The sequence below is a fragment of the Pristiophorus japonicus genome, chromosome 13 (genome assembly GCF_044704955.1).
Source record: "Pristiophorus japonicus isolate sPriJap1 chromosome 13, sPriJap1.hap1, whole genome shotgun sequence".
NCBI lineage: Eukaryota > Metazoa > Chordata > Chondrichthyes > Pristiophoridae > Pristiophorus > Pristiophorus japonicus.
In genome coordinates this window covers 139,285,777-139,313,126 of record NC_091989.1, presented here as the reverse complement: position 1 = coordinate 139,313,126, position 27,350 = coordinate 139,285,777, and the positions used below count along the sequence as shown (strand labels likewise).

Below are 27,350 nucleotides of genomic sequence, written 5' to 3'. Positions count from 1 at the left end.
CCCATGCGTCACCGAATGTTCTCCAATCAGCGACAGAGACGGGACAATAATCCTGGCTCTTAATTGGACGACCCGAGCAAGTGGTGATGAGTTCCGGTGGAATCAGTGTAGCCAATGAAAAGACAGCTCCTGGTGTCTCGTGGAATGATTGCTGGTTAAAATGCCCAATCAACGGCCGCGCTAGGAAAGGCCGTGGAGTTGGCTCAGTTTTATAGCCTGTAATCGCGGCGGTGGGCGGGACGGTGGAGCGCGCGGGATTTAGAGCGGTGCTAATGAGTAAGTCACCCCGGGTTTAGAGCGGTGGTTGCTGTGGGTGAGCCCCGGGTTTAGAGCAGTGGTTGCTGTGGGTGAGCCCCGGGTTTAGAGCGGTGGTTGCTGTGGGTGAGCCCCGGGTTTTGAAGATGGAGCGGGAGTTGATCGCGAGACTGGCCGTTAAACTGGGAATCGAATCGAGCAAAGTGATCCGGTGAGTGCGGCCACCCGACCGATTCCACCTGACCAGCGCCCCTCTGAGCTCCTTTCTCCTGGGCCTTGCTTTAGGCCGGGCTATGGGCACCAATGCGGACTTGTACCGCCGCCTTGTTGCTCAGGAAGGTTGCTGGGATTGGCTCGGCCCTCAGCCCTGCCCTCCCGATGTTCCCCGCCTGAAGTGCCCGCTCCTGTGAGGCGGCTACTCGGGAGTTTGGCTTTGATCCGGTGCACCCAGCAGATCAGGCACCATCGCATAAACACAGTTAATGTTTTGGGTGACAGAGCGAGTTCCAGTCGTTCCCCTCTCCACACATGCTGCCTAACCTGCTGAGCGTTTCCAGCACTTTCTGCTGTTATTTCAGATTTGCAGTATTTTACTTTTTGTTTTATCAGGTATACACCCAAAACATCATAACCTATCTTTCCTCTTTGCAGATGCTGACCAATAAGTGTATTCTCAGGAGTTTTTGTTAGGAAAATTGTTTATTTTTAGTGGCTATCAAGCAGTACTCAATCTTTTACTGCCATCTGATCTTGCATTATCTTGAAAATGTTGCTACATAAGAAATAGGAGCAGGAGTAGGCCATACAGCCCCTCGACCCTGCTCTGCCATTTAATATCATGGCTGATCTGATCATGGACTCGGCTCCACTTCCCTGCCTGCTCCCTATAACCCCTTATCTATTAAGAAACTCTCTATCTCTGTCTTAAATATATTCAATGTCCCAGCTTCCACAGCTCTCTGAGGCAGTGAATTCCACAGATTTACAACTCTCAGAAGAAATTCCTCCATCTCAGTTTTAAATGGGCGGCCCCTTATTCTAAAATTATGCCCCCTAGTTCGAATCTCCCCTATCAGTGGAAACATCCTCTCTGCATCCACCTTGTCAAGCCCCCTCATAATCTTACATGTTTTGATAAGATCACCTCTCATTCTTCTGAATTCCAATGAGTAGAGACTCAACCCTTCCTCGTAAGTCAAACCCCTCATCTCTGGAATCAACCTAGTGAACCTTCTCTGAACTGCCTCCAAAGCAAGTATGTCCTTTCTTAAATATGGAAACCAAAACTGTATGCAGTATTCAAGGTATGGCCTTACTGATGCCCTGTATAACTGTAGCAAGACTTCCTTGCTTTTAACATCCCCTTTGCAATAAAGGCCAAGATTCCATTAACCTTCCTGATCATTTGCTGTACGTGCATACTAACCTTTTGTGTTTCATGCACAAGTACCCCCAGGTCCTGCTGTACTGCAGCACTTTGCACTTTTTCTCCATTTAATTAATAACTTGCTCTTTGATATTTTTTCTGCCAAAGTGCATAACCTCACACTTTCCAACATTATACTCCATCTGCCAAATCTTTGCCCACTCATTTAGCCTGTCTGTCCTTTTGCAGATTTTTTTTGTGTCCTCCTAATACGTTGCTTTTCCTCCCATCTTTGTCTCATCAGCAAACTTGGCTACGTTACACTCTGTCCCTTGTTCCAAGTCATTGATATAGATTGTAAATAGTTGAGGCCCCAGCACTGATCCCTACAGCACCCTACTAGTTGCTGAATATATATTTTTTAATATATATTTTATATATATATACAAGTACAATACCTCGGGACCGAGATCGTGCAGGTTTTCGGATTTTTCCGGATTTCGGAACTCGCTGATGACGCTCCTCGCCGACCCTCCACTTCTCGCTGATTCTCACCATCCGTCATTCCCTCCGTCCGCCGATTCCCTCTGCTCCTTGCTGCCCGCCAATTCTCACCGACCATGGCCCCCCGGCACCGTGTTTTTTACCGGTTTCCTCGTCCCTCACTGCCCGATGTCGCCATCTTGGCCGTCTCAAAAATGGCTGGTTTTCGGACAATTCTGGTTTTGGGACAGCCGGAGTCTGGAGATCTATACATTGCATTTGCATTCTCGGAACATTTTCAAATGCTTCACAGCCAATTAATTATTTTTGAAGTGCTATCACTGTTTTGTCTGCAATCATGGCACCAATTCACACACAGCAAGATCTTGCAAGCAGCAACAAGATGAATGACCAGTCAGTCTGTTTTGATCATGTTGGGTGATGAAGAAACATTGCTCTAGACACTGGGAGAATTCCCTTCTCCTCTTCAAATAGAGCCATGGGCTGAATCGGCAGCTCGTGTCTCATCTTAATGTCCCATCGAAAAGATGGCACCTCTGACAATGCAGCATACTCGCGACTGCAGTGAATTGGTCAGCCTTAGATTACATGCTCAAAGTCTAAAGTGGACTTCAACATTGCCTCGTGCGATTGTGGTTGGGGATTATTAGCCTAAGTTGAAGAAAACTGTGAAGCAATAAGAACAGCCACTTGAAGTTGGCGTTTTGCTTGGTTGGGAAAGGAGAAGCGTGATGGAGTTGTACAGCCTAGAAGTTCACGATTTTAATTTCTGGCCTGTGCTGAGTGTTGTGGAAAAATATTTCCGAGACTGTATAATATATATAAAGAGAGGTTTATTAAATCGGAGACAAAGCTTTGGGAGAAGTGTTAAAGACCCCTGTCTTTGAACCATCTTCTCAAATTGGTACCTGCAGTGAAGTTCTTTTTTACAAATTACGTCACTTTACAACACATGCTTTAGCACTACAAAGCTTTGACTATTGAAGGCTAAGCTTTTGATATAACCCATCCTGCATTGTGACAGGGCAGTATAAACAAGTGCAGGCTTTTGACACCGGTATAAACAAACATATCCAGCACTTAACTCTCCAGTGTTCATTATCTCACTTTCTTATCTCCATTAACTCAAGGCCAACATACCTTTAAAGTCTAACTGGTTTTTTTATATCGAGCATAATGCATCAGTATTGTCATTTCAAAATTCATTTAAAGGGGAAAATAAAACAAATGTTTGGTCCCGTATACTAGTCCAGTTTATGTCCAAAAATCCGCTCCAACAATATTCCCCCTTTTGGTCCTGGAGGATGTTTATGAAATCCAGATGACCACAATGATAGTAGCATATATTCGTCCTTTGGGGTATGTTACTTCCCTGATGTTCCATATGTCCACCTTGCCTGTAGCTCTAGGCTACCCTTCAAAGATAGTGGTCGGTGTCATTGTCGTCTGTTTCTTCATCCTTGGTGTCTTCAGGTATTTCCATCAGATGTGCTTCTTCGGCGATTACACTGGCTACTGGCATCAGTCGAGCCATCATAACTTTACAGCAGATATTAAAACACCCGATAATCAGACAGCAAGTAATTATTATTACAACCAGAATAATTACTCCATGCATAAGATAGGACCCCCAGGATCCCCCTAACAGCCAGTCAAATCAGCCAGATCCTCCTGCTGTCGTGGATAACTTCTTTACCTCCCTTCTTATGTGATCAGCGAGGTTGGTTATGTTATCTGAATTATCGGAAATGTAAGTGCAACATTCAGCTCCAATTAAGGCACATGTGCCCCCACTTTGTGCTAGTATATAATCTAGGGCCATTCGGTTCTGGAGTACCATTGCTTCAGCAGTGTCGTTAACTATCTGTTCCAGTACCCTCTCTAGGTTACGTAATTCATCCATGGTGTGTCCTATCCCGAATGGGAGCATCATGACCCCAAATAGCCTCTCTACCGGGGTAAGATCTCGTCTTAATCGACCTGGTGTCTGTATTTCTGCTAAAGTACGTACCCGTCTGACAAAAGGGACCACATATCCCAAATAACAGGACCCCCTCTAATTCTGAGGCAACCAGTGGTAGGCCTTATGCCCGCACACAAAATAAGTGCCATTGTATGCTGTTAGATTCGATCCCAATCTCTCTTTCAGCCCCCGTCGCCACCTAATCTTAGGGTCCCAGTCCTGGCTACTTGTCTGATTCTTCAAACCCTCTATTTCAAAAAACCCCTGGTTTATTGTTTCGGTGGCTATTATGTTCCACCTGGTGAGGTTAAAGTATTGCGTACAATTGCTATATCCTGCTACAAAACCTGTTTCCTCACCAGTCAGGTCTCTAGTGAAACAAATGTCAGCGGTGGGCCTTCCAACTTCTGAGGTGTTGGTCAAAACCAGGAACGGGGGTCGTACCGACCTATTGTATTCCGGCTGGTACCATCCGTCAATGCATCCAAAAGGTAACCCCCCGATCTCCACGTTTCTTTATTCCCACTCTGGTTCCAAGTATCATTTACTTCCCCTGTACCGTTTTGTCGCATTACCCACTCTGCTACTTCCGAAATGTTAAGGGAGATTGACCTCAAAGGGATGCCTCCTTTGCTATGTATGGGGATGTGCGAACATACCCAGCAACTAGAAAAGTTCTCATTTTGCGCATAAACATAAGACATGTACAAAAAGGTATTCACATGTAACTCTCGTTTCGGTCTAGCTAGCAGGCCGGACCTAACACAAACTATGATAATCGCACCAATCGCAATATATAGTTTCATCTTATTACTCTATAATTAACAAATAGTCAACGGCAAAATGGCCGTATGGCTTGCTCGAAGAATCTCTCGCTGTCAATCTGTAAATAGACAAACAACAACAACTAATACGTGTGATAAACGTCTGGTTCAAAAACCTTAAGCTGGGTCCGATGCTTCCATTGTCTGTTCCCTTTAACATCGATGCAGGCACAAGTGTCCCTGCTGATTGTAGCCTCATACGGTCCTATCCATGATGTTCTCTGGTAATTGCATCGCCCTTCCTGTCATTAGTTCATAAGGAGTTAATCCGGTTGTCCGGTTTGTCGTGACTCTTAACTTCATCAATATAATGCGTAATACTTCTGTCCACGTTTTTCCTGACGTTTGCATGGCCTTTGCCAGGGCGTTCTTAAGGGTATGGTTCATGCGTTCTACCATCCCAGAACTCTGCGGGTGGTAGGGGATGTGGAATTTTTGTTTTATGCCCATCAGCTGGCATATTGTTTTTACAATTTTTCCGGTGAAGTGGGTGCCTTGGTTGGAATCTATTTGAAGAGGCACTCCCCATCGGGGAATCACCTGCTCGGTCAATATCCTTGCCACTGTTGAGGCAGTGCAATCACGTGTGGGGAAAGCTTCCACCCACCGGGTAAATTGATCTATAATCACTAGGCAATATCTTTTTCCATGGGATGGGGGCAAAGGACCTGTGAAATCAATTTGTACGTGTTCCCATGGCCCCCGTGGACGGGGATTGTGTCCCATTTTAATGGGCCTGCCTGGATTATATTGTGCGCACGTAACGCATCGATGGCAATATTTGGCAATATCTCTCCCCATCCCTTTCCACCACCAATCTCTCCCAAGACTCCCGGTCATGGCCTCTCGTCCTGAATGAGACAGGCCATGATGCAACTCCAATAAGGTATTCTGTATGCATTCAGGCGCCATTACCTTGTCGTTTCGTCTCCAAACGTTATCCTTCCCTTGCGTTGCGCTCTGCTTTGTCCACATACCTATTTCCTCCTCCACAAGTGTCCTGGTGTAGTTTCTCAATACTTATCTGTTCGTCTCGGGCCCCAGCGGCACTGACTTAATTTTAATAATTTAAAATCATTATCAATGGAGTGTTTTTTACCTCTTCAAATTCTTTTTTTTTTCAATTCAACCAATATCTTTTTCACAGCTGATATCAACTGGTATTTAGTAAGTTATGTCTTTATCCATTGCAAACACCCCTTCTCCCCCATGCTGTCATATAATCATGTACTACCCCGAATGCATATCTACTGTCCGTATAGATATTAACAATCATATTTTCCGATAATTCCAGTGCCCGGGTGAGGGCTACCAGTTCTGCCACTTGAGCTGACGACCCCCCATTAATTCGCCCTGATTCAACTGTCTCTAGATCCTGGTTAACTACGGCCCATCCGGTACGAGGTAGTCCCTCTACGTATTTTCGTGAGCCGTCCACAAACAAGGTTTGTTCTGCGGTTTGAAGGGGGGCGTTTTTTATTCTATCCTCTTCCATATCCTCACATACCTCTTCGCAAAAGTGGGGTTCCCCTTCACCCATCATACCTTCTGCGGGGTTGTTTCCTACATCCCTAATTATGGTTACCGCTTTGTTGGGTGTTAAGAGGACTGCTTCCCACTTTGCCCGTCTCATATTAGATACGGTTCTCAGTTTTCCTGTGTTTAACATTTCTACCAATGTGTGTTTAGTGTGGAGAATGATGTTTCCAGTCATCACCACAGGCTCGCTTAATTTTTACCGCCCAAGCTGCGCAATCTAGCGCGGCTATACATCTGGATAACCCAGTCACCACCAGGCTTTCGGTGGTAGAGTAATAGCCTATGGGTCTCCTTTCATCAGGGATAAAGTTCCGGCTGTAATTAAAGAGGCCCAGTACCTTCCTCACCCCCCTTACCGTTACTGGTCTAGGCATGTCCTTGACAGCCTTTTTCCTATCCGAGGGCATTTCTTTCAGCCCCTTGAGAGGCAGGACCTGGGATTTCCCTATCTGGGCCTTTTTGGGGAGTTAGTGGTGCTAACTGTTTCTTTTAAGATACCCTAGCTACAACCGCTGTTCTAGCTTCAGGTCTTATAGGGTATTATGGCAAGTCCCCCTTTTCTGCCCTCCTGTTCCCGTGGCAGAGACCTTTTCCTGCTTATCTTTTTCTTTTCTAAACTGCTAAAGCTTACTGTTTTAGCCTTTTTCAAAAGTCCCTTTTACACCTTCACAGATAGCTCACCACTCGCCCAGGAGTTTGACCTGATCCCTGAAGTATTTCTAAATTTAAAACTTTTTTTTTTACTGAGCTAGAACCTTCGTGTCAAGGTTTTACACAAAGGAAAATGGGAGCGTTTTAAAAGGCATTCTTTATCTCATTCCTAGACTAAATTTATGTCTTTCAACCCAATTGCATGTTTTCTTTCGACAAGTAAGTGAGCGTGTCAAATTCTTTTTTTGTTACTACCGGGACCATGTATTTTTATCTTTTACTCAACAAACCTATCCTTTGTGCATTTCCTAGCTCCGTAACTTATCTTCAAAATATTTCCACACCTTCGTTTCTAACTTAAAATGTAATACCATAAGGTTCACAGTTTCTTAAACTTCCCACATACAGGACAACACTATGAAGGGTTTAAAAAAAAAACATTTCACTCTGTTTGGAAAGAGTGGGTGGAGCTAAAACAGGCAGGCAACTCCACACCTTCTTAAAACAGGCTTTCATTCATTTCACAGTCAAAATTACTCGAGTACTCTCTTCATTCAAAATAGACACTCACAAAAGTCTCTCTTCTTTCAACAAAGCTTATGTCTGGATCCATATGTCACTTAAGATAGTCACTATCAGCTTTTTTTATGGCATTACGTAATTACGCAAGTTACAATTAATGATAGGAATTAATTAATGACCCGGGCAGCCTGCGTTTTACATTCCCTTCCTTACCTTCCATGTTCGCCACTCTCGGACGTTTCCCTTTGTTTCTGTAATACTCATGGCCACGACTACTCTGTGGAGACCCTTTGTCTTCGCAACAAAGCTAGCGTGTTTCCTTACCACCGGAGTTTTCGGCTCTAGGTTGGATCGATCAGTTCCCTCTGCACCGACCTTATTTACTAAAGGGACAACTCAAACTGGTTAGTCAGCCTCTTCCCGCTATCTGTTTACTCGTATCTTATACACTATCCCGTCGTGCCCGTACACCTCTCTTTTCAGTCTCTAACACCAGATTCCAGATACTGTCTTAAGTGATCACGTCTGATCAGACAGTATCCTGCCGACTACGCCATTTTGTTGTGGAAAAATATTTCCGAGACTGTATAATATATATAAAGAGAGGTTTATTAAATCGGGAGACAAAGCTTTGGGAGAAGTGTTAAAGACCCCTGTCTTTGAACCATCTTCTCAAATTGGTATCTGCAGTGAAGTTCTTTTATCTTACAAATTACGTCACTTTACAACACATTCTTTAGCACTACAAAGCTTTGACTATCGAAGGCTAAGCTTTTGATATAACCCATCCTGCATTGTGACAGGGCAGTATAAACAAGTGCAGGCTTTTGACACCGGTATAAACAAACATATCCAGCACTTAACTCTCCAGTGTTCATTATCTCACTTTCTTATCTCCATTAACTCAAGGCCAGCATACCTTTTTAACTTTTTTTTTTTATATCGAGCATAATGCATCAGTATTGTCCCTTACAAAATTCATTTAAAGGGGAAAATAAAACAAATGTTTGGTCCCGTATACTAGTCCAGTATATGTCCAAAAATCCGCTCCAACACTGAGTAAGCTGATCTCAGTGGGGTGCGAGAATTGGCTTTAGTGCCCCTGGTGTTGCGAGGGGGAAATCACTCGGGATTCCTGCTCCTGATTTATTTTCACGTGACCCCACTCCCATCCTCCTTGCTGGGTGGGACAGGTGTGTCTGAGTGAAGACAGAATTGCATTTAAGTGCTCTCACTATGGTTGAACAGCCACTTGGCGAGGTACTGAAGGACAGCTAGAATCCATGGAACTGCACCCCATCAGGAGTCGGTTGCTTCAGGAAAGGAGGAAGCGAGAAAATAGGCAAAAATGACCAACGTGGGGAAATTTTGAGTGGAGGTCTCATTTAAATGTTGCCAGCATGCTATGATCTTCAAATGGATGCTCATTAACCCTTTGTTCTTTTTTGCCTTTCACAGGCTGCATTACCAGTGATTGAAGGTAGTGCTCGTGGTGTATACAGAGGCGACACTGGGGAAAGAATTTTACACAGCGAGTTTGTATCTGGAATGCACTGCCTGAAGGGGTGGTGGAAGGGGATTCACTAGTAACTTTCCAGGGGGGATTGGATAAATACTTGATGCGGAAAGATTTGCAGGGGAGAGGGACTTATGGACAGCTCTTTCAAAACACAGGCATGATGGGCCGAATGGCTGCCTTCAGTGCTGTATCATTCTATAACATTGCACCATCCAAGGGGTAGGGTGAGCATATGAATCATAGAATCTTGCAGCACAGAAAGAGGCCAGAACCAGTGGTCACAGTCGAAGGATAAGGAGTAAGCCATTTAGGACTGAGATGAGGAGAAACTTCTTCACTCAGTGTTGTTTACCTGTGGAATTCTCTACCACAGAGTTGTTGATGCCAATTTGTTAGATATATTCAAAAGGGAGTTAGATATGGCCCTTATGGCTAAAGGGATCAAGGGAGAGAAAGCAAGAAAGGGGTACTGAGGTGAATGATCAGCCATGATCTTATTGAATGGTGGTGCAGGCTCGAAGGGCCGAATGGCCTACTCCTGCACCTATTTTCTATGTTTCTATGAATGCCAACCTGAGAATGAGCCATTTATCCCGACTCTCTTTTCTGTTAGTTAGCCAATCCTCTATCCATGCTAATATAGCAATCTTGTTGTGCGAGGCTCCTTGGGGAAAACTAACCATAATATGGTAGAATTCTTCATTAAGATGGAGAGTGACACAGTTAATTCAGAGACTATGGTCCTGAACTTGAGGAAAGGTAACTTCGATGATATGAGACGTGAATTGGCTAGGATAACCTGGCGAATGATACTTAAAGGGTTGACGATAGATAGGCAATGGCAGACATTTAAAGATCACGTGGATGAACTACAACAATTGTACATCCCTGTCTGGCGTAAAAATAAAACTGGGAAGGTGGCTCAACCGTGGCTAACAAGGGAAATTAGGGATAGTGTTAAATCCAAGGAAGAGACATATAAATTGGCCAGAAAAAGCAGCAAACCTGAGGACTGGGAGAAATTTAGAATTCAGCAGAGGAGGACAAAGGGTTTAATTAGGAGGGGAAAATAGAGTATGAGAGTAAGCTTACAAGGAACGTAAAAACTGACTGCAAAAGGTTCTATAGATATGTGAAGAGAAAAAGATTAGGAAGACTAATGTAGGTCCCTTGCAGTCAGAATCAGGTGAATTCATAATGGGAAACAAGGAAATGGCAGACCAATTGAACAAATACTTTGGTTCTGTCTTCACGAAGCAAGACACAAATATCCTTCCGGAAATACTAGCGGACCGAGGGTCTAGCGAGAAGGAGGAACTGAGGGAAATCCTTATTAGTCAGGAAAAGGTGTTAGGAAAATTGATGGGATTGAAGCCGATGAATCCCCAGGGCCTGATAGTCTGCATCACAGAGTACTTAAGGAAGTGGCCCTAGAAATAGTAGATGCATTGGTGGTCATTTTCCAACATTCCATGGACTCTGGATCAGTGCCTATGGATTGGAGGGTAGCTAATGAAACACCACTTTTTAAAAAAATAAAGGAGGGAGAGAGAAAACGGAATTATAGACCAGTTAGCCTGACATCGGTAGTGGGGAAAATGCTGGAATCAATTATTGAAGATGTAATCGTAGCGCATTTGGAAAGCAGCGACAGGATCGGTCCAAGTCAGTATGGATTTATGAAAGGGAAATCATGGTTGACAAATCTAGAATTTTTTGAGGATGTAACTAGTAGAGTGGATAAGGGAGAACCAGTGGATGTGGTGTATTTGGACTTTCAAAAGGCTTTTGACAAGGTCCCATACAAGAGATTAGTGTGCAAAATTAAGGCACATGGGATTGGGGGTAGTGTATTGACTTGGATAGAGAACCGGTTGGCAGACAGGAAGTAAAGAGTGGGAATAAATGGGTCCTTTTCAGAATGGCAGGCAGTGACTAGTGGGGTACAGCAAGGTTAAGTGCTGGGACCCCCAGCTATTTACAATATATATTAATGATTTTAGATGAAGGAATTGAATGTAATATATCCAAGTTTGCAGATGACATTAAGCTGGGTGGCAGTGTGAGCTGTGAGGAGGATGCTAAGGCTGCAGGGTGACTTGGACAGGTTAGGTTAGTGGGCAAATGCATGGCAGATGCAGTATAATGTGGATAAATGTGAGGTTATCCACTTTGGTGGCAAAAACAGGAAAGCAAATTATCTGAATGGTGACATTAGTAAAAGGGGAGGTGCAACGAGACCTGGGTGTCATGGTACATCAGTCATTGAAAGTAGGCATGCAAGTACAGCAGGCAGTAAAGAAAGCAAATAGCATGTTGGCCTTCATATCGAGAGGATTTGAGTATAGGAGCAGGGAGGTCTTGTTGCAGATGTACAGTGCCTTGGTGAGACCACACCTTGAGTATTGTGTGCAGTTTTGGTCTCCTAATCTGAGGATGGACGTTCTTGTTATTGAGGGAGTGCAGCGAATGTTCACCAGACTGATTCCCGGGATGGCAGGACTGACATATGAAAAACTGGATCGACTAGGCTTTATATTCACTGGAATTTAGAAGAATGAGAGGGGATCTCATAGAAACATATAAAATTCTGACAGGATTGGACAGGTTAGATGCAGGAAGAATGTTCCCGATGTTGGGGAAGTCCAGAACCAGGGATCACAGTCTAAGGATAAGGGGTAAGCTATCCAGGTCCGAGATGAGGAGAAACTTTTTCACCCAGAGAATTGTGAACCCATGGAATTCTCTACCACAAAGTTGTTGAGTCCAGTTCGTTGGATATATTCAAAAGGGAGTTAGATGTGACCCTTACGGCTAAAGGGATCAGCGGGTATGGAGAGAAGGCAGGAGTGGGGTACTGAAGTTGCGTGATCAGCCATGATCATATTGAATGGTGATGCAGGCTCGAAGGGCCGAATGGCCTGCTCCTGCATCTATTTTCTATGTTTCTATATTACCCCCAACCCTGTGAACTTTTATCTTGTGCAGTAGCCTTTCATGTGGCACCTTGTCAAATGCCTTCTGGAAGTCCAAATACACCACAATCACTGGTTCCCCCTTATCCACCCTGTTCGTTACATCCTCAAAGAATTCCAGCAAATTTGTCAAACATGACTTCCCTTTCATAAATCCATGCTGACTCTGCCTGATTGAATTATGTTTTTCCAAAAGTCCTGTCACTGCTTCTTTAATAATGACTCCAACATTTTCCCAACCACAGATGTTAGCCTAACTAGTCTACAGTTTCCTGCTTTTTGTCTGCCTCCTTTTTTAAATAGGGGTGTACATTTGCAGTTTTCCAATCTGCTGGGACCTCCCCAGAATCCAGGGAATTTTGGTAAATTCAAACCAATGCATCCATTATCCCAGCCGCTACTTCTCAAGACCCTAGGATGCAAGCCATCAGGTCCAGGGGATTTATCTGCCTTTAGTCCCATTATCTTACTGAGTACCACCTCCTTAGTGATTGTGATTGTGTTAAGTTCCTTCCCCCGCCCCCTATAGCCCCTTGACTATCCACTGTTGGGATATTGTTAGTGTCCTCTACTGTAAAGACTGATACAAAATATTTGTTCAGAGTTTCTGCCATCTCCATGTTCCCCATTACTAATTCCCTGGTCTCGTCCTCTAAGGGACCAACATTTACTTTAGCCACTCTTTTCCTTTTTTATATACCTATAGAAACTCTTGCTATCTGTTTTTATATTTTGTGCTAGTTTACTTTCATAGTCTATCTTCCCTTAATAATTTTTTTAGTCATTCTTTGCTGGCTTTTAAAAGCTTCCCAATCTTCCGTCTTCCCACTAGTTTTGGCCACCTTGTTCGCCCTTGTTTTTAATTGGATACCATCCTTTATTTCTTTAGTTAGCCACAGATGGCTATCTTTTCTTTTACACCTTTTCCTCCTAACACTGGAATATATTTTTCGATTTGTGAAACAACTCCTTAAATGTTTGCCACTGTTCATCAACTGTCCTACACTTTAATCTATTTTCCCAGTCTACTTTAGCCAACTCTGCCCTCATACCTTTGTAGTCTCCTTTATTTAAGCTTAATATGCTGGTTTGGGATCCAACTTTCTCACCCTCCAACTGAATTTGAAATTCAACCATACTATGATCACTCATTCCAAGGGGATCCTTTACTAGGAGATTGTTTATTAATCCTGTCTCATTACACAGGACCAGATCTAAGATAGCCTGCCCCTTGGTTGGTCCCGTTACATGCTGCTCAAGGAACCCATCCCTTATGCACTCCATAAACTCTTCCTCAAGGCTCCCCTGACCAATTTGATTTGTCCAATCACCCATGATTATTGCTGTTCACTTTTTACAAGCCCCCACTACTTTTATATCTCCAAATGTTATTGGGGTTAACAGCGCAGTCATGTTTGCTGTCATCTCTATTCAGTCATGGGATGCATGGAGTGCTAATCTCACCTGAGAACTCTTTACGTTTCATATAAAACCTTTTAATTTGGGTTTTGAGAACAGGGTCCTGGAGCTGGGTACTGTATTGATTAATAGTGTCCCTGTTAAAACAATTCAGTTGATTCATTAACTGACAATGTGTGATGGTGCATGGATAGCATCTTGTTGGGTTGTGTGTTTATCTAGCTTTCCCTCGATTACTCTCAATGGTTTGTTCAGGAGATTATAGCTTGTAGCAAAACAAGATTAACAAAGCCCTTGCTGAATGTACATGAATTTACTTCGAGCTGAAACCAGTACTTCAAAGATGGTAGTACGGTTGATATAACAGCATTTAACCATAGAGCACAAAGCTTGCAGTGCAAGAAGGGTTTGTGTTTTAAAAGGTTAATTAAATCCCACCAGATACATTAGGATCTCTTCAGTACTGTCTATGTTTGGATCTAATGAACATGCCTTTTTAACACACGAGACTTGTAGTCAGTATCCTGATAACTTGTCACGGAGTCCCTGCTGTGCTCTTTACCTTACACTGGAAGCAATGCTGCAGCTGCCTTGTTATATGTAGCCATGTGTCTTGATTATCTCTTGGTGTTGTGCAATTCTGCTCTGCAAGCTTAATACTTAACGGGCACTTAAAGGACATTTTCCCAAAAGAAAATAAATACATTTGCAGAAATTGGGCTCAAAATGCACAATGTTCTGTGATTTCTTTTCATTTAAAAGAAAATCTTGAATATGGTAACATTTCTGTGGGAGTTACATGAAATTTAAAAACATAAGCAAATTGTGTCTGAAATTTGTAATCTCATCATTTAATGCTCAGTAGGCAGAGGCACGCTGGTCCGAATGGCCTCTTGTGCTGTATCGTTCTATGAATAGGATGGATCTTTTGGTGTTTGTGTAATTTCAGGGGATTGAGCAATGTTTTGTGTGTTAACTTAAAAGCTTGGCTTTAGTTTGATTTATAAGCCTGAAGAGCTGTAGTTTCTTGTAACACTGGAGTGAAGTCTAAACATTTTTGAAGTTCTTTATCTAGTATGTAATGAATTAAAGCTTACATTTCCATTGCATAGACAGACATACATCAAACTTTGATATGAAAGCTTTTTGCTTTCCTTTTATTTATTCTGGTGTGAGGGCATCTTTTACATGACCTGTCTTATTTTTCAGGAAAGCAGAAGAGTACTTGCGCTTGTCTGAGGTGAAGTGCACAGGATTTTCTGCACACATCACTGCAACCAGCAGCACAGTGATGTGCCTCGACCTTGCAGCAACTTCTCTTAAACATCCACTTGACAGAGTAAGCCTAAATGGTTAAAGCGGTTGGAATGTTACAAGTTGCATTAGGAGCTCTGCATGGAGGAATTGAGTCAACACTGTGTCATTAGCTACTTGATAACTGGTAAGATCCAGCAACTTGCTGCTGCTGTGGTCATTCCACTGTCTCTCTAAATTGTCACACTACCTGTCTGACTTCCAGTACTGGATGAACAGAAATTTCCTGCAACCAAGTATAGGGAATGCCAAAGTGATTGTCCTCGGTCTCCACCACATGCCACCGGCTCCATTCCTCTCCTGGGCAACTGTCTGAGGCTGTACCAGAATGTTCGCAACTTTGATGTCATATTTGACCCAGAGATGAGCTTCTGACCACATATCTGCATCATCACCTAAGACCACTTATTTCCACCTCCGTAACATCGCCTGTTTCAGCCCATGCCTCAGCTCATCTGCTGATCCCACAGCACTATACAACTAATAAAGTACTTTTGAAGTGTAGTTACTATTGTAATATAGGAAACTCAGCAGCTAATTTGTGTGCCGAAACTCCCACAAGCAGCAATGAAATAAATTACCAGATTATCTATTTTGGGTTTGAATAGTGCTGTAGGATCTTTAATGTCCACCTGAGAAGGCAGGCCGGGACTCTGACGAGGCACCTAAAAGACTAGTGGAGGGCAATGTGTTGCTATATTGACTAAGTTGTGCAATTGTAGTTTCACAGCTCTAGTTGCAAGCTTATCAAATGGGACTTTTTTTTTGTGTTCATTTTAAGATTTCACGACCCATGTGTTTAATTAAATTTGCTTCAGATTCTGCTTTTGTCAAATTTGCAGAGGGTGTGAATAAACCAAAGGTGTGATTTATGTTCTGTGACTGAAGAAGGTGCTTGTAATTTAAATTCTTACATCTTTTCAAGGATTTTGTTCCAAGACTATCTGGATTGAACAAGAAGGTTTACCAGACCCATTTGAAAGCTTTGGAGAGTATCCTTGGTCTACACTCTCAGCTAGGAATTCGAGACCTGGCAGTTCAATATGGCTGCACAGAGGCAGTAGACACATCAGTCAAGATTCTGCAGAGGTAAAAATTCTATTTTTTAAAAACATTCTACACAATTTTCTAAAGCCAGCTAATTGCTGGCCTTTAAGTAATTAATTACTTTGATTGTCTAAAGCTTGTAAACTTGTATCTCTCGATGCTGGTGCTTACTTCACATAGATATTTCAATCATAAAGTAATATCTATTTGAGATGTGATTGGTCATTTTAAAATAAAATTTTATTTGTTCATGGAATGTGGGCATCACTGGCAAAGCCAGCATTTATTGCCCATCCCTACTGGCCTTGAGAAGATGGTGGTGAGCCGCCGCCTTGAACCGCTACAGTCTGTGTGGTGAAGGTACTCCCACAGTGCTGTTAGGGAGTGAGTTCCAGGATTTTGAACCAGTGACGATGAAGGAATGGCAATATACTTCCAAGTCAGGATGGTGTGTGACTTCGATGGGGAACGTGGAGGTGTTCCCTTGCACCTGCTGCCCTTGTTCTTCTAGGTGGGTTTGGGAGGTGCTGCCAAAGAAGCCTTGGCAAGTTGCTGCAGTGCATCTTGTAGGGTGGACACACTGCAGCCACGGAGCACTGGTGGTGGAGGGAGTGAATGTTGAAGGTGATGGATGGGGTGCCGATCAAGCGGGCTGCTTTGTCCTGGATGGTGTTGAGCTGCTTGAGTTGGAGCTGCACACATCCACGCAAGTGGAGTGTATTCCATTACACTCCTGACTTGTGCCTAGTAGATGGTGGAAAGGCTTGGAGTCGGGAGGTGAGACACTCGCTGCAGGATACCCAACCTGTGACCTGCTCTTGTAGCCACAGTATTTATGTGACTGGTCCAGTTAAGTTTCTGGTCAATGGTGACCCTCAGGATGTTGATGGTGGGGGATTCGACGATGGTAATGCAGTTGAATATCAAGGGGCGGTGGTTAGACTCCCACTTGTTGGAAATAGTCATTGCCTGGCACTTGTGTGGCACGAATGTTACTTGCCACTTATCAGCTCAAGCCTGAATGTTGTCCAGGTCTTACTGAAGGTGGATATGGATTGCTTCATTATCTGAGTTGCGAATGGAGCTGAACACTGCAGACATCACTTCTGACCTTATGATGGAAGGAAGGTCATTGATGAAGCAGCTGAAGATGGTTGGGCCTAGGACACTGCCCTGAGGAACTCTGCAGCGATGTCCTGTGGCTGTGATGATTGACCTCCAACTATCACAACCATCTTCCTTTGTGCTAGGTATGACTCTAGCCAGTGGAGAGTTTCCCCCTGATTCCTATTGACTTCAATTTTACTTGGGCTCCTTGATGCCACACTCTGTCAAATGCTGCCTTGATGTTGCCTCACCTCTGGAATTCAGCTCTTTGGTCCATGTTTGAACCAAGGCTGTACTGAGGTCTGGAGCCGAGTGGTCCTGGCGGAACCCAAACTAGGCATCGGTAAGCAGGTTATTGGTGAGCCGCTTGCTAGCACTGTCGATGGCATCACTTTGCTGATGATTGTGAGTAGACTGATGGGGAAGTAATTGGCTGGATTGGATTTGTCCTGCATTTTGTGGACAGGACGTACCTGGGCAGTTTTCCACATTGTCAGATAGATGCCAGAATTTGGTTTCTGCTTGCTGGGAGTCTGTGCTGACCACCTTTCTCTTTGAGAGAATTCGCATCACTGTCTAGTGTGCAAAGGCAGATGATCGTTGTAGTTTAGAGCGATGCCTTAAAGGGGATTTATTTCACATTGGTAATAATCACTTAATATTGTTTACCTCGGCACAGGAGTCAAAGTTAAATTGGGTTGGATTGTTAAATCATGAGATTCTAATACCAAAACTCCAAAACAAAAGCAAAATACTGCGGATGCAGAAATCTGAAGTTAAAAACAAATTGCTGGAAATCTCAGCAGGTCAGACAGCATCTGTAGAGAGAAAAACAGAGTTAACTTTGTTCTTTGAAGTTCATTGGACAGCTCTAGTTGGGAGCTGCTGATTCTGAGAATAAATATGACCGACCACCTTCTGTCAGTTTTTCAATCCATCTCAGCCTTGGAAATGGAGGCTGAAGGTTCCATGGCGGAAGGAGCAGTGTAGCGGCCTAGCCCAGCAGGCTTGAGTGGCCCCCAGCCTGCGAGCACCATCAGAGCAGGTTGGGGAGCAGAAGGAGCAGTGTGGCGGCGTACCACTCCAGGGAGCAGCGCGTGCTGGAGCAGGAGAGCAACGGCAGGGAAAAGGGACATCAAGGTCCAGGTCGGTGATTGGAGCATGGGCAGGTACATCAGGAGCGGCAAGGTCAGGGCGAAGGAGTAGCGAGAGATTGTAGAGGCACGTGATCGGGGCCCAGAAAAGGCGAGGGCCCAGGGGCAGCACGGGCCAGCCCACACTGTGATATGTGTGCGCACTAGGTCTGTGTAGCAGAACTGGTCTCCAGTTGTCTTGGTTAATCCTTGCTACTGGACCAAGACCTAGCTCTGTCAAGCCCGTGTGGTGGCTGGTGTGCAGCGGTCACCACACGTTAAAAAAAATCTACGCACAGGCATCTTCCACCCTTCAAGATTTAGTTCGGACCTTGAATTTTAGGTCCTTCATTGAAACGCCTGTGAACTGTTTGACATGGAAGCAAGTCATCCTTGATTCGAGGGACTGTCTATGATGATGATGGTGGTCAGATGAAACCTCGCGTGTAAGTTTTATGTTACTTATGCTGATTGACGTTTAGCATTACTAGAAAGGTTGGTCAAGTCATTTCTTTTTTTATATCTCCAAAGAAGTTAAAGTTTAAATATATTGTAATCCAGTGAAGTCTGCCATTTTGATTTTTTACTGTTCTTTTTACTTTTAATAAATCTGGTTTGGAATTTATAATCCCATTTCTAGTTTACAGCCTTGGTTGCACTGTCTGATCCCATTTATTCTTCTGTTGCCCAAATCCAAGGAGGACACCAGAATGCTTGTTAATTGGAGTCCTTACCAGATATTGTGCAGACAAAGTCACAATCTAGTTTATTTGGTAGTGAGAGCTTGATTACAGGAATGGTCTTGGGTTGGAGCGCAAAAAATATCTAATGATGCTAGTATATGTAGTGGGAAAATGTTATATCTCAAATCAATAATACATACTACTAAAAAGGATGCCTTGCATTCATATCTCAAAGTGCTACAGATGCAATGAATAATATTGGAGTGTGGTGACTGTTATTTGGGATTATTGTCAGGTAATTGCAAAACTTCTGTTTGAAATGACATTTAGTTACCTTTAGGTGTGAGCTGTTGCTTATCTTAATGCCCTGAGACAAAAGGGATGATGGGCTGAATTGAAATGGTAATGACAGAAGTTAGAAAAAGGTTAATCTGGATAGGGTGTAAATAGCGGAGTAATGGCCAGCTGCCATATTCCTCGAGCTTGTGTTGAGTTTCATTTGGAACACTGGAGGAGTCAGAGGACTGAGATAGCAGAGCGGGAGTGCAGTGGAGAATTAAAGTGACAGGCGACCGGAAGCTCAGGGTCACACTTTTGCTGAACACCTCAGTTCAGTCCATAACAGTCACCCAATCTACGCTTGGTCTCCCCAATGTAGAGGAGACCACATTGTGAGCAACGAATACTTCTTTCAATTTAGTATACTGTAAGTAAATTGTTTCACCTGGAAGGAGTATTTAGGGCCCTGGATAGTGGTGGTGAGGAGGTAAAAAGGCAGGTGTTGCATCTCCTGCGCTTGCACGGGAAGGTGCCGTGGGAAGGGGAGGGGGTGCTGGGGTTGACTGCAGAATGGACCAGGGTGTCGCAGAGAGAGCGGTCCCTTCAGAACGCTGGGAGGGGAAGATGTGATTGGTGGTGGGATCACACTGGAAATGGCGGAGGATGATCCATTCAACGTGGCGGCTGGTGGGGTGAAAGGTGAGGACAAGGGGAACCCTGTTGTGGTTTTGAGAGGGGGGAAGGGGTGAGAGCAGAGGTGCGGGAAATAGAATAGACACGGTCGAGGGCCATGTTAACCATGGTGGTGCCGAGCTCGAAATTCATTGAGGTGGGGGCATGAAGACTGCATGTTTGAGGTCGGAGAGAGAAAGGTCCGCAGGGATAGTGAACGCAGCAGGGGTTGAGATTGGAAGAAGCGATGGGATCAGAGGGAAGTGTAGGGGAAGAAGGTCCGGAAGCGTGTTAGTGTTCAAGAATTGTTAAAAGTTTACTATCCTTGACGCCTAAATGGAAGTAAAGTTTTTGGTTAAAGCGCCGGATGAGGCGAAGGATGAAATGGAACTGCTGACCAGGACCGTTTAAAGATAGTGAGTTGGTGCTGCTGAAGAGAGGTCGAGAGCATGCATGTGGTGGCGCATAGCGTTGTGTGGATCCCGGGATGCGGTGAGAGCAGTGGTTGGAGGAACGCTGAATATCTGAGATATCTGTAATCCTGTGTGGATCCAAAACATGGAGGGGTGGAATTTCAGTTGGAATCCACGTGGATTAAATCTGAGGCGGGGACAGTTACTGAAGAAAGATGTGGCTATGAAAGCGAGTCTTGGCAGATACTTGATCAAAAACACACTGCAGAACTTGACCTCACAATATACGCTGACATTTCACTGCTCTAGTGGAGGAGCATCATCTCATAAGATTCTATGGCACTATTTGAAGAAAAGGCAGTTTCTCCTGGTGTCTTGGCCAACATTCATCCCTTAACCAATACCACTAATTATTTGTAAGACATTGTAAGCGAATTGGTGAGTTTGCTTATAAAATAAATGTGACCATAGTTCAAAAACAATTCAATGATTGTGAAGTGCTTTGTGATGTCCTGAGGATGTGAATGGTTCTATTGAAATACAAGTTTTTTTCCTTTTGTGATTATCTTAAATTTGTGTCCACTTATCATCTAACCAACCAGTGGAACCATGACTATATATACAATATAACACTTCATAATCTTGGCAAGCTCCATGAGGTGACCCCTTAACCTGCTCCATTCTAGTAGTGGAGAAATAGTCTGAACTTCTCGAGTCTCTTCACAACTATTCCCTTAACCCTAGTAAATCTACATTGCATTTTTCCATTATGTACCCATTTCTCTCTTCCTCTACTCCATTTAAGGTGTATTTCCTTTCCTACTCTTGCTTCTGCTAGCCTATCAAAATGGGCAGGTGGTGTCAGATGCTGCTCAATGTTGAACACTGTGTCAATCTTTTTTGTAATTTGCTACATCCCCCAATTAGGTGACCTCCACAAATGTCAATATTGTTCCCTTGGCTCTTGTATCCAGATCATTTAAATATAATGAGCAACCCAACTTAGACACTTGTGGAACACCACCTCTCTCCAGTCTAAAAAACCTTTTTTTTTTACCCTTGCCTTTTATTTTCCTAACCATCTCTATGCATATGGCCTAATTCTGCTCCATTCCATGTGCCATTATTTTTGCCAAATGGTACCGTATCAAATTCTTCTGAAAATCTATATAAGCCGCGTCCATTGCATTTCCTTCATCTATCCTGTTCGTTCTTCAAAGAATTCTATAAAGTTAATTAAGCACAACATGCCTTTTAGAAATAATGCAAACTGGCCCTAATTAATTCATGTTTCTTCAAATGCTTAGTAATTTTATGCCATAATGACCCTGAATTTGCGGTCGGAGGAAATGCCTCTGATCCGCAATATAAAATACCTGCGTTCCTGGTGGTCCAGGAGGTACGGAGATTCGTGGTCCCGGGCCTCTCTGCGTACTTGCGGGAAGAGGCCCAATAATCTTTGGGTCGCATGCAGTTCGCAAGCACTCCTGGGATCATGTGGGCCGACCCAATGAATGACAGAGGGGATCCCCATTCATACTTACAGGGATTCCGAATGCACGGAAACCCCATAAGCATGAATGGAAATAACCAAAAAAATACATCTACACATCAAATTTAAAATCACATATATTTAAAATGGCATTTAATTAAATATTTAAAACCAATTAAATTTTTTGCAAAATAAATGTACAAGTTTTAAAGGGGCTACATGTTTTAAAGGTGTGTATGAGAGCACACCTCGTACACGCACGTAGGGGCCACAAATTAGGCCCAATATAGATTCTGGTAGTTTTCTAACTTGAAGTAAGACTAACTGGCCTTTAACTTGCTGGCTTATCTGTTTTTTCTTAAAATAAGAGTAGTGATATATTTGCTACTTTCCAGTCCCCTCCACGGTTTTTTTCTCAATTGTAGTAAACTATTCAGAGCTTCCACAAATTCTTCCCTTCTGAGAATGCTTGGATCTAAATGTCAATCCCAGTGATTTGTCAATCTTGTGTTTGAGTAACCTTTCCATTTCTTTGAATAATAAATTGATCTACACTCATCTCTGGTTGTTCCAAAATCTTAATCTCCTGAAAACAGGGTCTCAAATCTTTGTTAAATAATGCATGTTCAAAGCAATATGTGTGTCTGCTGGTTTAACTGTCAATTTACAGTTGCTTATTTCTGTTGGATATTGTAAATAATTACATTTTATTTTGCTCCTTTAGATATGAAGCCAGTCTGTCAGAAGTACAACAAGGTGATCTTGATTTCTCAAAGCCTCTCTTCACCACTGCAGCTCTATTTACTGCATGCAAGTGAGTAGATGTGGGGTAATTAAGACTTCATCATTTTAATGTGCCTAATGCTTAGTGAAGAGCACAGTATATTTCAACATCTTCTGTCTGATATGAATTATTTTGTTTGCAGTGTACAGGAATTTAGTAGAGGAACTAACTTCCTGCAACACTGCAAACACAATAATTCATATCACTGGTGTTCAGTGGAGAAGCCAGACTGGCTGGGTGATAGTTCTGACAGAAAGCCTGGTCCATTTTGAAGGCCGGTCATCGGCATTGGGCTGGCAGGCTGTGGACAATGAGTGCCCTGGGGCAGCCCACCAACTCTGGGCTGGAAGGTAGGAAGTTAAGTTTGGGGGTTGGGGGTGGGGGTTCTATGCATGTCACAGGACCCTGATTTTCATATTTAAAAAGCCCTACCGCCTGACTTGGCAGTAGGCCCGGGAGAAGATGGGGGCGGCCACACTGTTGGCAGGATTAGCATGGTAAGTCATTCCCTATCCTTTTCGGATCGCTAATGGGCGCCTCTAAATCACTGCCGTTGTGTGGTTTTATAAATGAAGGGCAGGGGTACTGGTTGAAACTAAAGCAACAAACAAAAGTAATATGTCTCTTTAATTCCTTCAAATTTTAAGGCCTTTGAAAAGATCCATTATGATTTTCAGTAGTAGTATGATTGTTTCATCACTTACTTCACTGATACCAAAATACGTTGTGATTTGTTCTGGTGTCGTATAGATGCTTGAAAATAAAAATTGATAAGACCAAGCTCGTTGCCTCATCTGGTGTGAAGAAGACCATCTTTGACCGACTCTGCTCTCAGATGGAAATGTTTGGACAACTTATTTGCAGTAAGTTTTAAACCCTGCTTGGTCAGATTAGTTTGGAAGAGCATCAGCAATGAGTTTCAATAACTCTTACTGTCTGAATTATTTTCAAAGCTGAATCTACTGAACAATCTAAACCGAATAAGAGGCAGAGGACATTGCTGGAGTTAATAGAAAAGGAGGAAGGTATGAACTTAGCTTTTTTTTATACTTGTGTAAAATTCAGCCCATTATTATTTTTATTGCTCCAAAGCCATTTATATTCATATATATTCAAACTTCACTGCCCCACATGTGTGCATAAACTGTTTTCAGCAAGGTGAGTCACTCATGATACTATCATCTGTTTTTAATAAATATATGTTTGCATCAAAATATTTAAAGCTTGACTTCTGCTGTGATGCCATGCGCTGCATATGTATCTGTGAGTAGGGTTTATTATCCACTGTGTTGTCCATGAGAAACTGGGTTTACTAACCCAATCAAGTTCAAATGTGGTCTTGAGTCACAAGAAATAAACTTGTGAAAGAAGCATTCACTTCACTTCTGTCCAGTATTTATTTTCTTCAAGCAGACTTGTCAAATTACTGAAGTGTGATGGTCTTGAACTGTCTGTTATAATGGACAACATTAATTCGAGTGAAACAAGTTAAAATACTGACCTAATTAAATTAATCTTTTATTTTGTTTTTAAAAAAAAAAGTAAAGCTGTTCTAATTATTTGCAGATGAAGAGGTTGCAACTGAACCCAAACAAGAAAAGCCTGAATCTAAAGCAACAAAGAAGCAGGATTATGAAGACTGGAAAAGGCAAATTCTAGAAAATGCAGCCAAAGTCAAGAAGATGAATTCTTAGTATCATTTGTTTATTTTTTAAAACTGCAGTGTCACTCGAGATAATGATGTATAACTTATTGGGGGCAGGAGAGAAATATATATTGATTTCTTATTGGCTTTGCTTTGGAGACCTAGCTTTCAAACTTTGACCTTTACAATATGTGCATCCCAGTCTGTAAATGGGAGGCCTGACTTTGATTACAGAGACCATTGGGATGCATAACTTAAATGGACTTAGCATATTTTGCAACTAATAATGGTTTTACTACCCTTCCCAGCCTACCACAGAAGGCAAGAGGGATTTGTGGCTTCTGAAAAAACTGAAACAGCCTAGTGTATGAAAGGTACCCAAACCTATTTTTGAAAAGTAATTTTTACAATCTTAATTCATTTTGTGTACATTTTAGGAAAACCATGCCTTTTTAAATTGTTACTTTTTTTATCATGTATTGATACTTTGAAGTAGAATTCATGTTTTCAATTTTTTAACATTTTCAAAGAAATTAAAATGTCTGAAGTTTGTCCTGTAAGTGCTTAGGAATCACTTCTCTTTTTCACAACGCCACCAAATAAGATGCAGTCTGGTGGAAATGACTGTAGTTTGAGTCAATCCCTTGTGCACAAATAAGGTACTTTGTCCACTGAGCATACATCAGAAAATCACAGGCCTGCAATTCTCTGCAGGACGGGCACCTCCCCACGTGCAAGAACTCACATTAACGGGTAGGTTTCTAATGTTGGCCATTTTGGCACTACCAATAGAGAGGGAAAGATTACAATTTAAAATCCACAATGTGCTGGTCATGAAAAGAAGTGGTACTTCAAGTCTTTTACATGTTGCAAATTTTTTTAAATGTTGGGTCACAAAGCTGATCTTGTCAGTAGTTAACAGAATTATGAATCTGTTTGTAGCTACAAGGAGGAGCAGCATGTCCAAGTGTGTTTTCTTTAGTTGTCTGCCTTTTCTCAAATGGTGACAGCACCTGCTTATCTAGGAAGAACATGTATAATCTCGCATGAGGAATTAGATGTTGCCAGTAAGTTGCTACTGCCTGATCTCCATGTGCACTTTCCATCAGGAATAGAAGTCAGAAGTAGAAAGCTTGACTGTCTTTTTGTTTAATGTCCTTTACCATGAAAAACATGGTCCGATTGTAATGTCTTTATTGCTATCCAGCTGAGATTAGTTAACTTGTCTTAGATTAGCATATGAACATTCTGGTCTATATGCTTGTAAATGAATGTAGTCTCAAGCCACATGGGTCAGAAAGTCTTAGATTTGATCCTGATCCTGAGTCTTTTATCTTTACCAAATGGGATTATTGGAAGCCATAGGCTAATACCTACATACAACTTGCATTTATATAGCACCTAAAAAGAAAGACTTGTATTTATATAGTGCCTTTTGCTATCAACGGATGTTCCAAAGCGCTTTACAGCCAATGAAGTGCCTTTTAATGTAGAAAAATGTCTGCAGGCTCTTGGGCAGTTTTGTTTTGCTGTAATAACCAGACTACATTAACTTAATTTTTCCTCTTGGCAATTATTTTTGTTAGTATTTCATAGACTCCTTGCGCCTACTCTGACATTCATTTAGATCATGGCTGGTCTGTAACTCTACTCCTGCCTTTGCTGCATATCCCTTGATACCCTTACCTAACAAAAATCTATCAATCTCATTCTAGAAAGCATAACTGTCCCAGTATCCGCAGCCTTTTTGGGGTGAGCATTCCAGATTTCTACTAGCCTCTGAAAAGGTGCTTCCTGGTGTCACTCCTGAATGGCCCAGCTCTAATTTTAAGATTATGTCCCCTTATTCTTTATTCCCTCATTAGAGGAAATAGTTTCTCTGTATCTACTCTATCAAATCCTTCAATCAGAACGCTTCAATTAGATCACGCATCAATCTTCTATATTTAAGGGAATACAAACCAAGATTATGTAACCTGTCCTCATAATTTAAGCCTTTAAGCCCTAGTATTCTGGTGTGCTTGCACTACTCTCCCTCCAAGGCCAATATAACCTTCCTGGGGTACAGTTCCAATGCCTGATCGCTCTTACTGACATTCTTTCAACTGCTGTAATAGTCTTTTAGCAATATTACTGCTACTCCTTTCGCTATTTCCCTGTTCTTTCTAAAGACTTTATGGGCCCAAGTTTCCACAAGAAAAAAACGGGCACCCCTCAAGCTGGGCGCCCGTTTTTCGCGCCTAAAACGGCGCCTAAAAAAAAAATCGCGATTCTCGAGCATTCTGCAGCTCCTTGTCTGCCTGGCGTGGCGTGCAGGGGGGCGGAGCCTGCACTCGCGCCGATTTTGTAAGTGGGAGGGGGCGGGTACTATTTAAATTAGTTTTCCCTGCCGGCAACGCTGCGTGTGTGCGTTGGAGTGTTCGCGCACGCGCAGTGTGAAAAAAACATTGCCTGCCCCTCCCTCTCTTTCCCTCCCCCTCTCCCGTTCACGGGAACATCGCTGAGCTGACGAAGGCTTCCAACTCAAGTGGAAAGCTGTTTGCTGCCTCGTTACTGCCTGCCCCTCCCTCCCCCCCCGTTCGCGGGAACATAGCTGAGCTGACTAAGGCTTCCAACTCAAGTGGAAAGCTGTTTGCTGCCTCGTTACTGCCTGCCCCTCCCTCCCCCCCCCTGTTCGCGGGAACATCGCTGAGCTGCCTGAAGCACTTTCACACAGGTAGGAAGATGGTTTATTTAATCTTTTCTTTGCTTATAAATGTTTATTCAGGTTGGAAATATTTGTATAAGTATAAATAAGGATTTATTGTCGAATTTAATGAGTTCCCCCCCCACCTCGTTCTGGACGCCTAATTTGTAACCTGCGCCTGATTTTTTAATGTGTAGAACAGGTTTTTTCAGTTCTACAAAAACCTTCACTGGCTCCATTCTACTTTAGTTTGGAGTACATTTTCACTGTGGAAACTTTCAAATCAGGTGTCAGTGGCCGGACACACCCCCTTTTGAAGAAAAAATTCTGTTCTAAAGTAGAACTGTTCTACCTGACTAGAACTGCAGAAAAAAAAATGTGGAGAATTGCGATTTCTAAAATAGTCTGTTCTCCACCAGTTGCTCCTAAAAAATCAGGCGCGAATCATGTGGAAACTTGGGCCCTATAGCTGGAATATTACGCTCCCTTTCATGCCCAGTTGGTAGCCAGGTCTCTAATAGGTACCACATCATACCCTTGGAGCTGAATTTGTGTTTC

General features: G+C 42.9%; 1 protein-coding gene across 2 annotated transcripts; it reads left to right on the top strand.

Annotated features, from left to right (window-relative positions):
- The first annotated feature begins 187 nt into the window (after nt 1–187).
- orc6 (origin recognition complex, subunit 6) lies at nt 188–27,350 on the top strand. Of its 2 annotated transcripts, none has more exons than XM_070898057.1 (7): nt 188–276; nt 14,747–14,876; nt 15,777–15,940; nt 22,402–22,491; nt 23,212–23,324; nt 23,415–23,486; nt 24,028–27,350. In XM_070898057.1, exons 2-7 carry the CDS (start codon nt 14,829–14,831, stop codon nt 24,153–24,155), a joined length of 615 nt encoding a protein of 204 aa, XP_070754158.1. In that variant the 5' UTR covers nt 188–276; nt 14,747–14,828; the 3' UTR covers nt 24,156–27,350. The 2 variants fall into 2 exon arrangements, with proteins under 2 accessions (XP_070754158.1, XP_070754157.1); XM_070898056.1 differs by lacking the exon at nt 188–276 and adding an exon at nt 286–466.

Excerpts from the sequence above, each read along its gene's own strand:
- orc6 (XM_070898056.1), top strand. The coding sequence starts at position 402 with ATGGAGCGGGAGTTGATCGCGAGACTGGCCGTTAAACTGGGAATCGAA. Across the intron at positions 22,492-23,211 it reads GCTCTATTTACTGCATGCAA|ATGCTTGAAAATAAAAATTG; the intron begins GTGAGTAGATGT and ends GGTGTCGTATAG. Across the intron at positions 23,325-23,414 it reads GTTTGGACAACTTATTTGCA|CTGAATCTACTGAACAATCT; the intron begins GTAAGTTTTAAA and ends TTATTTTCAAAG.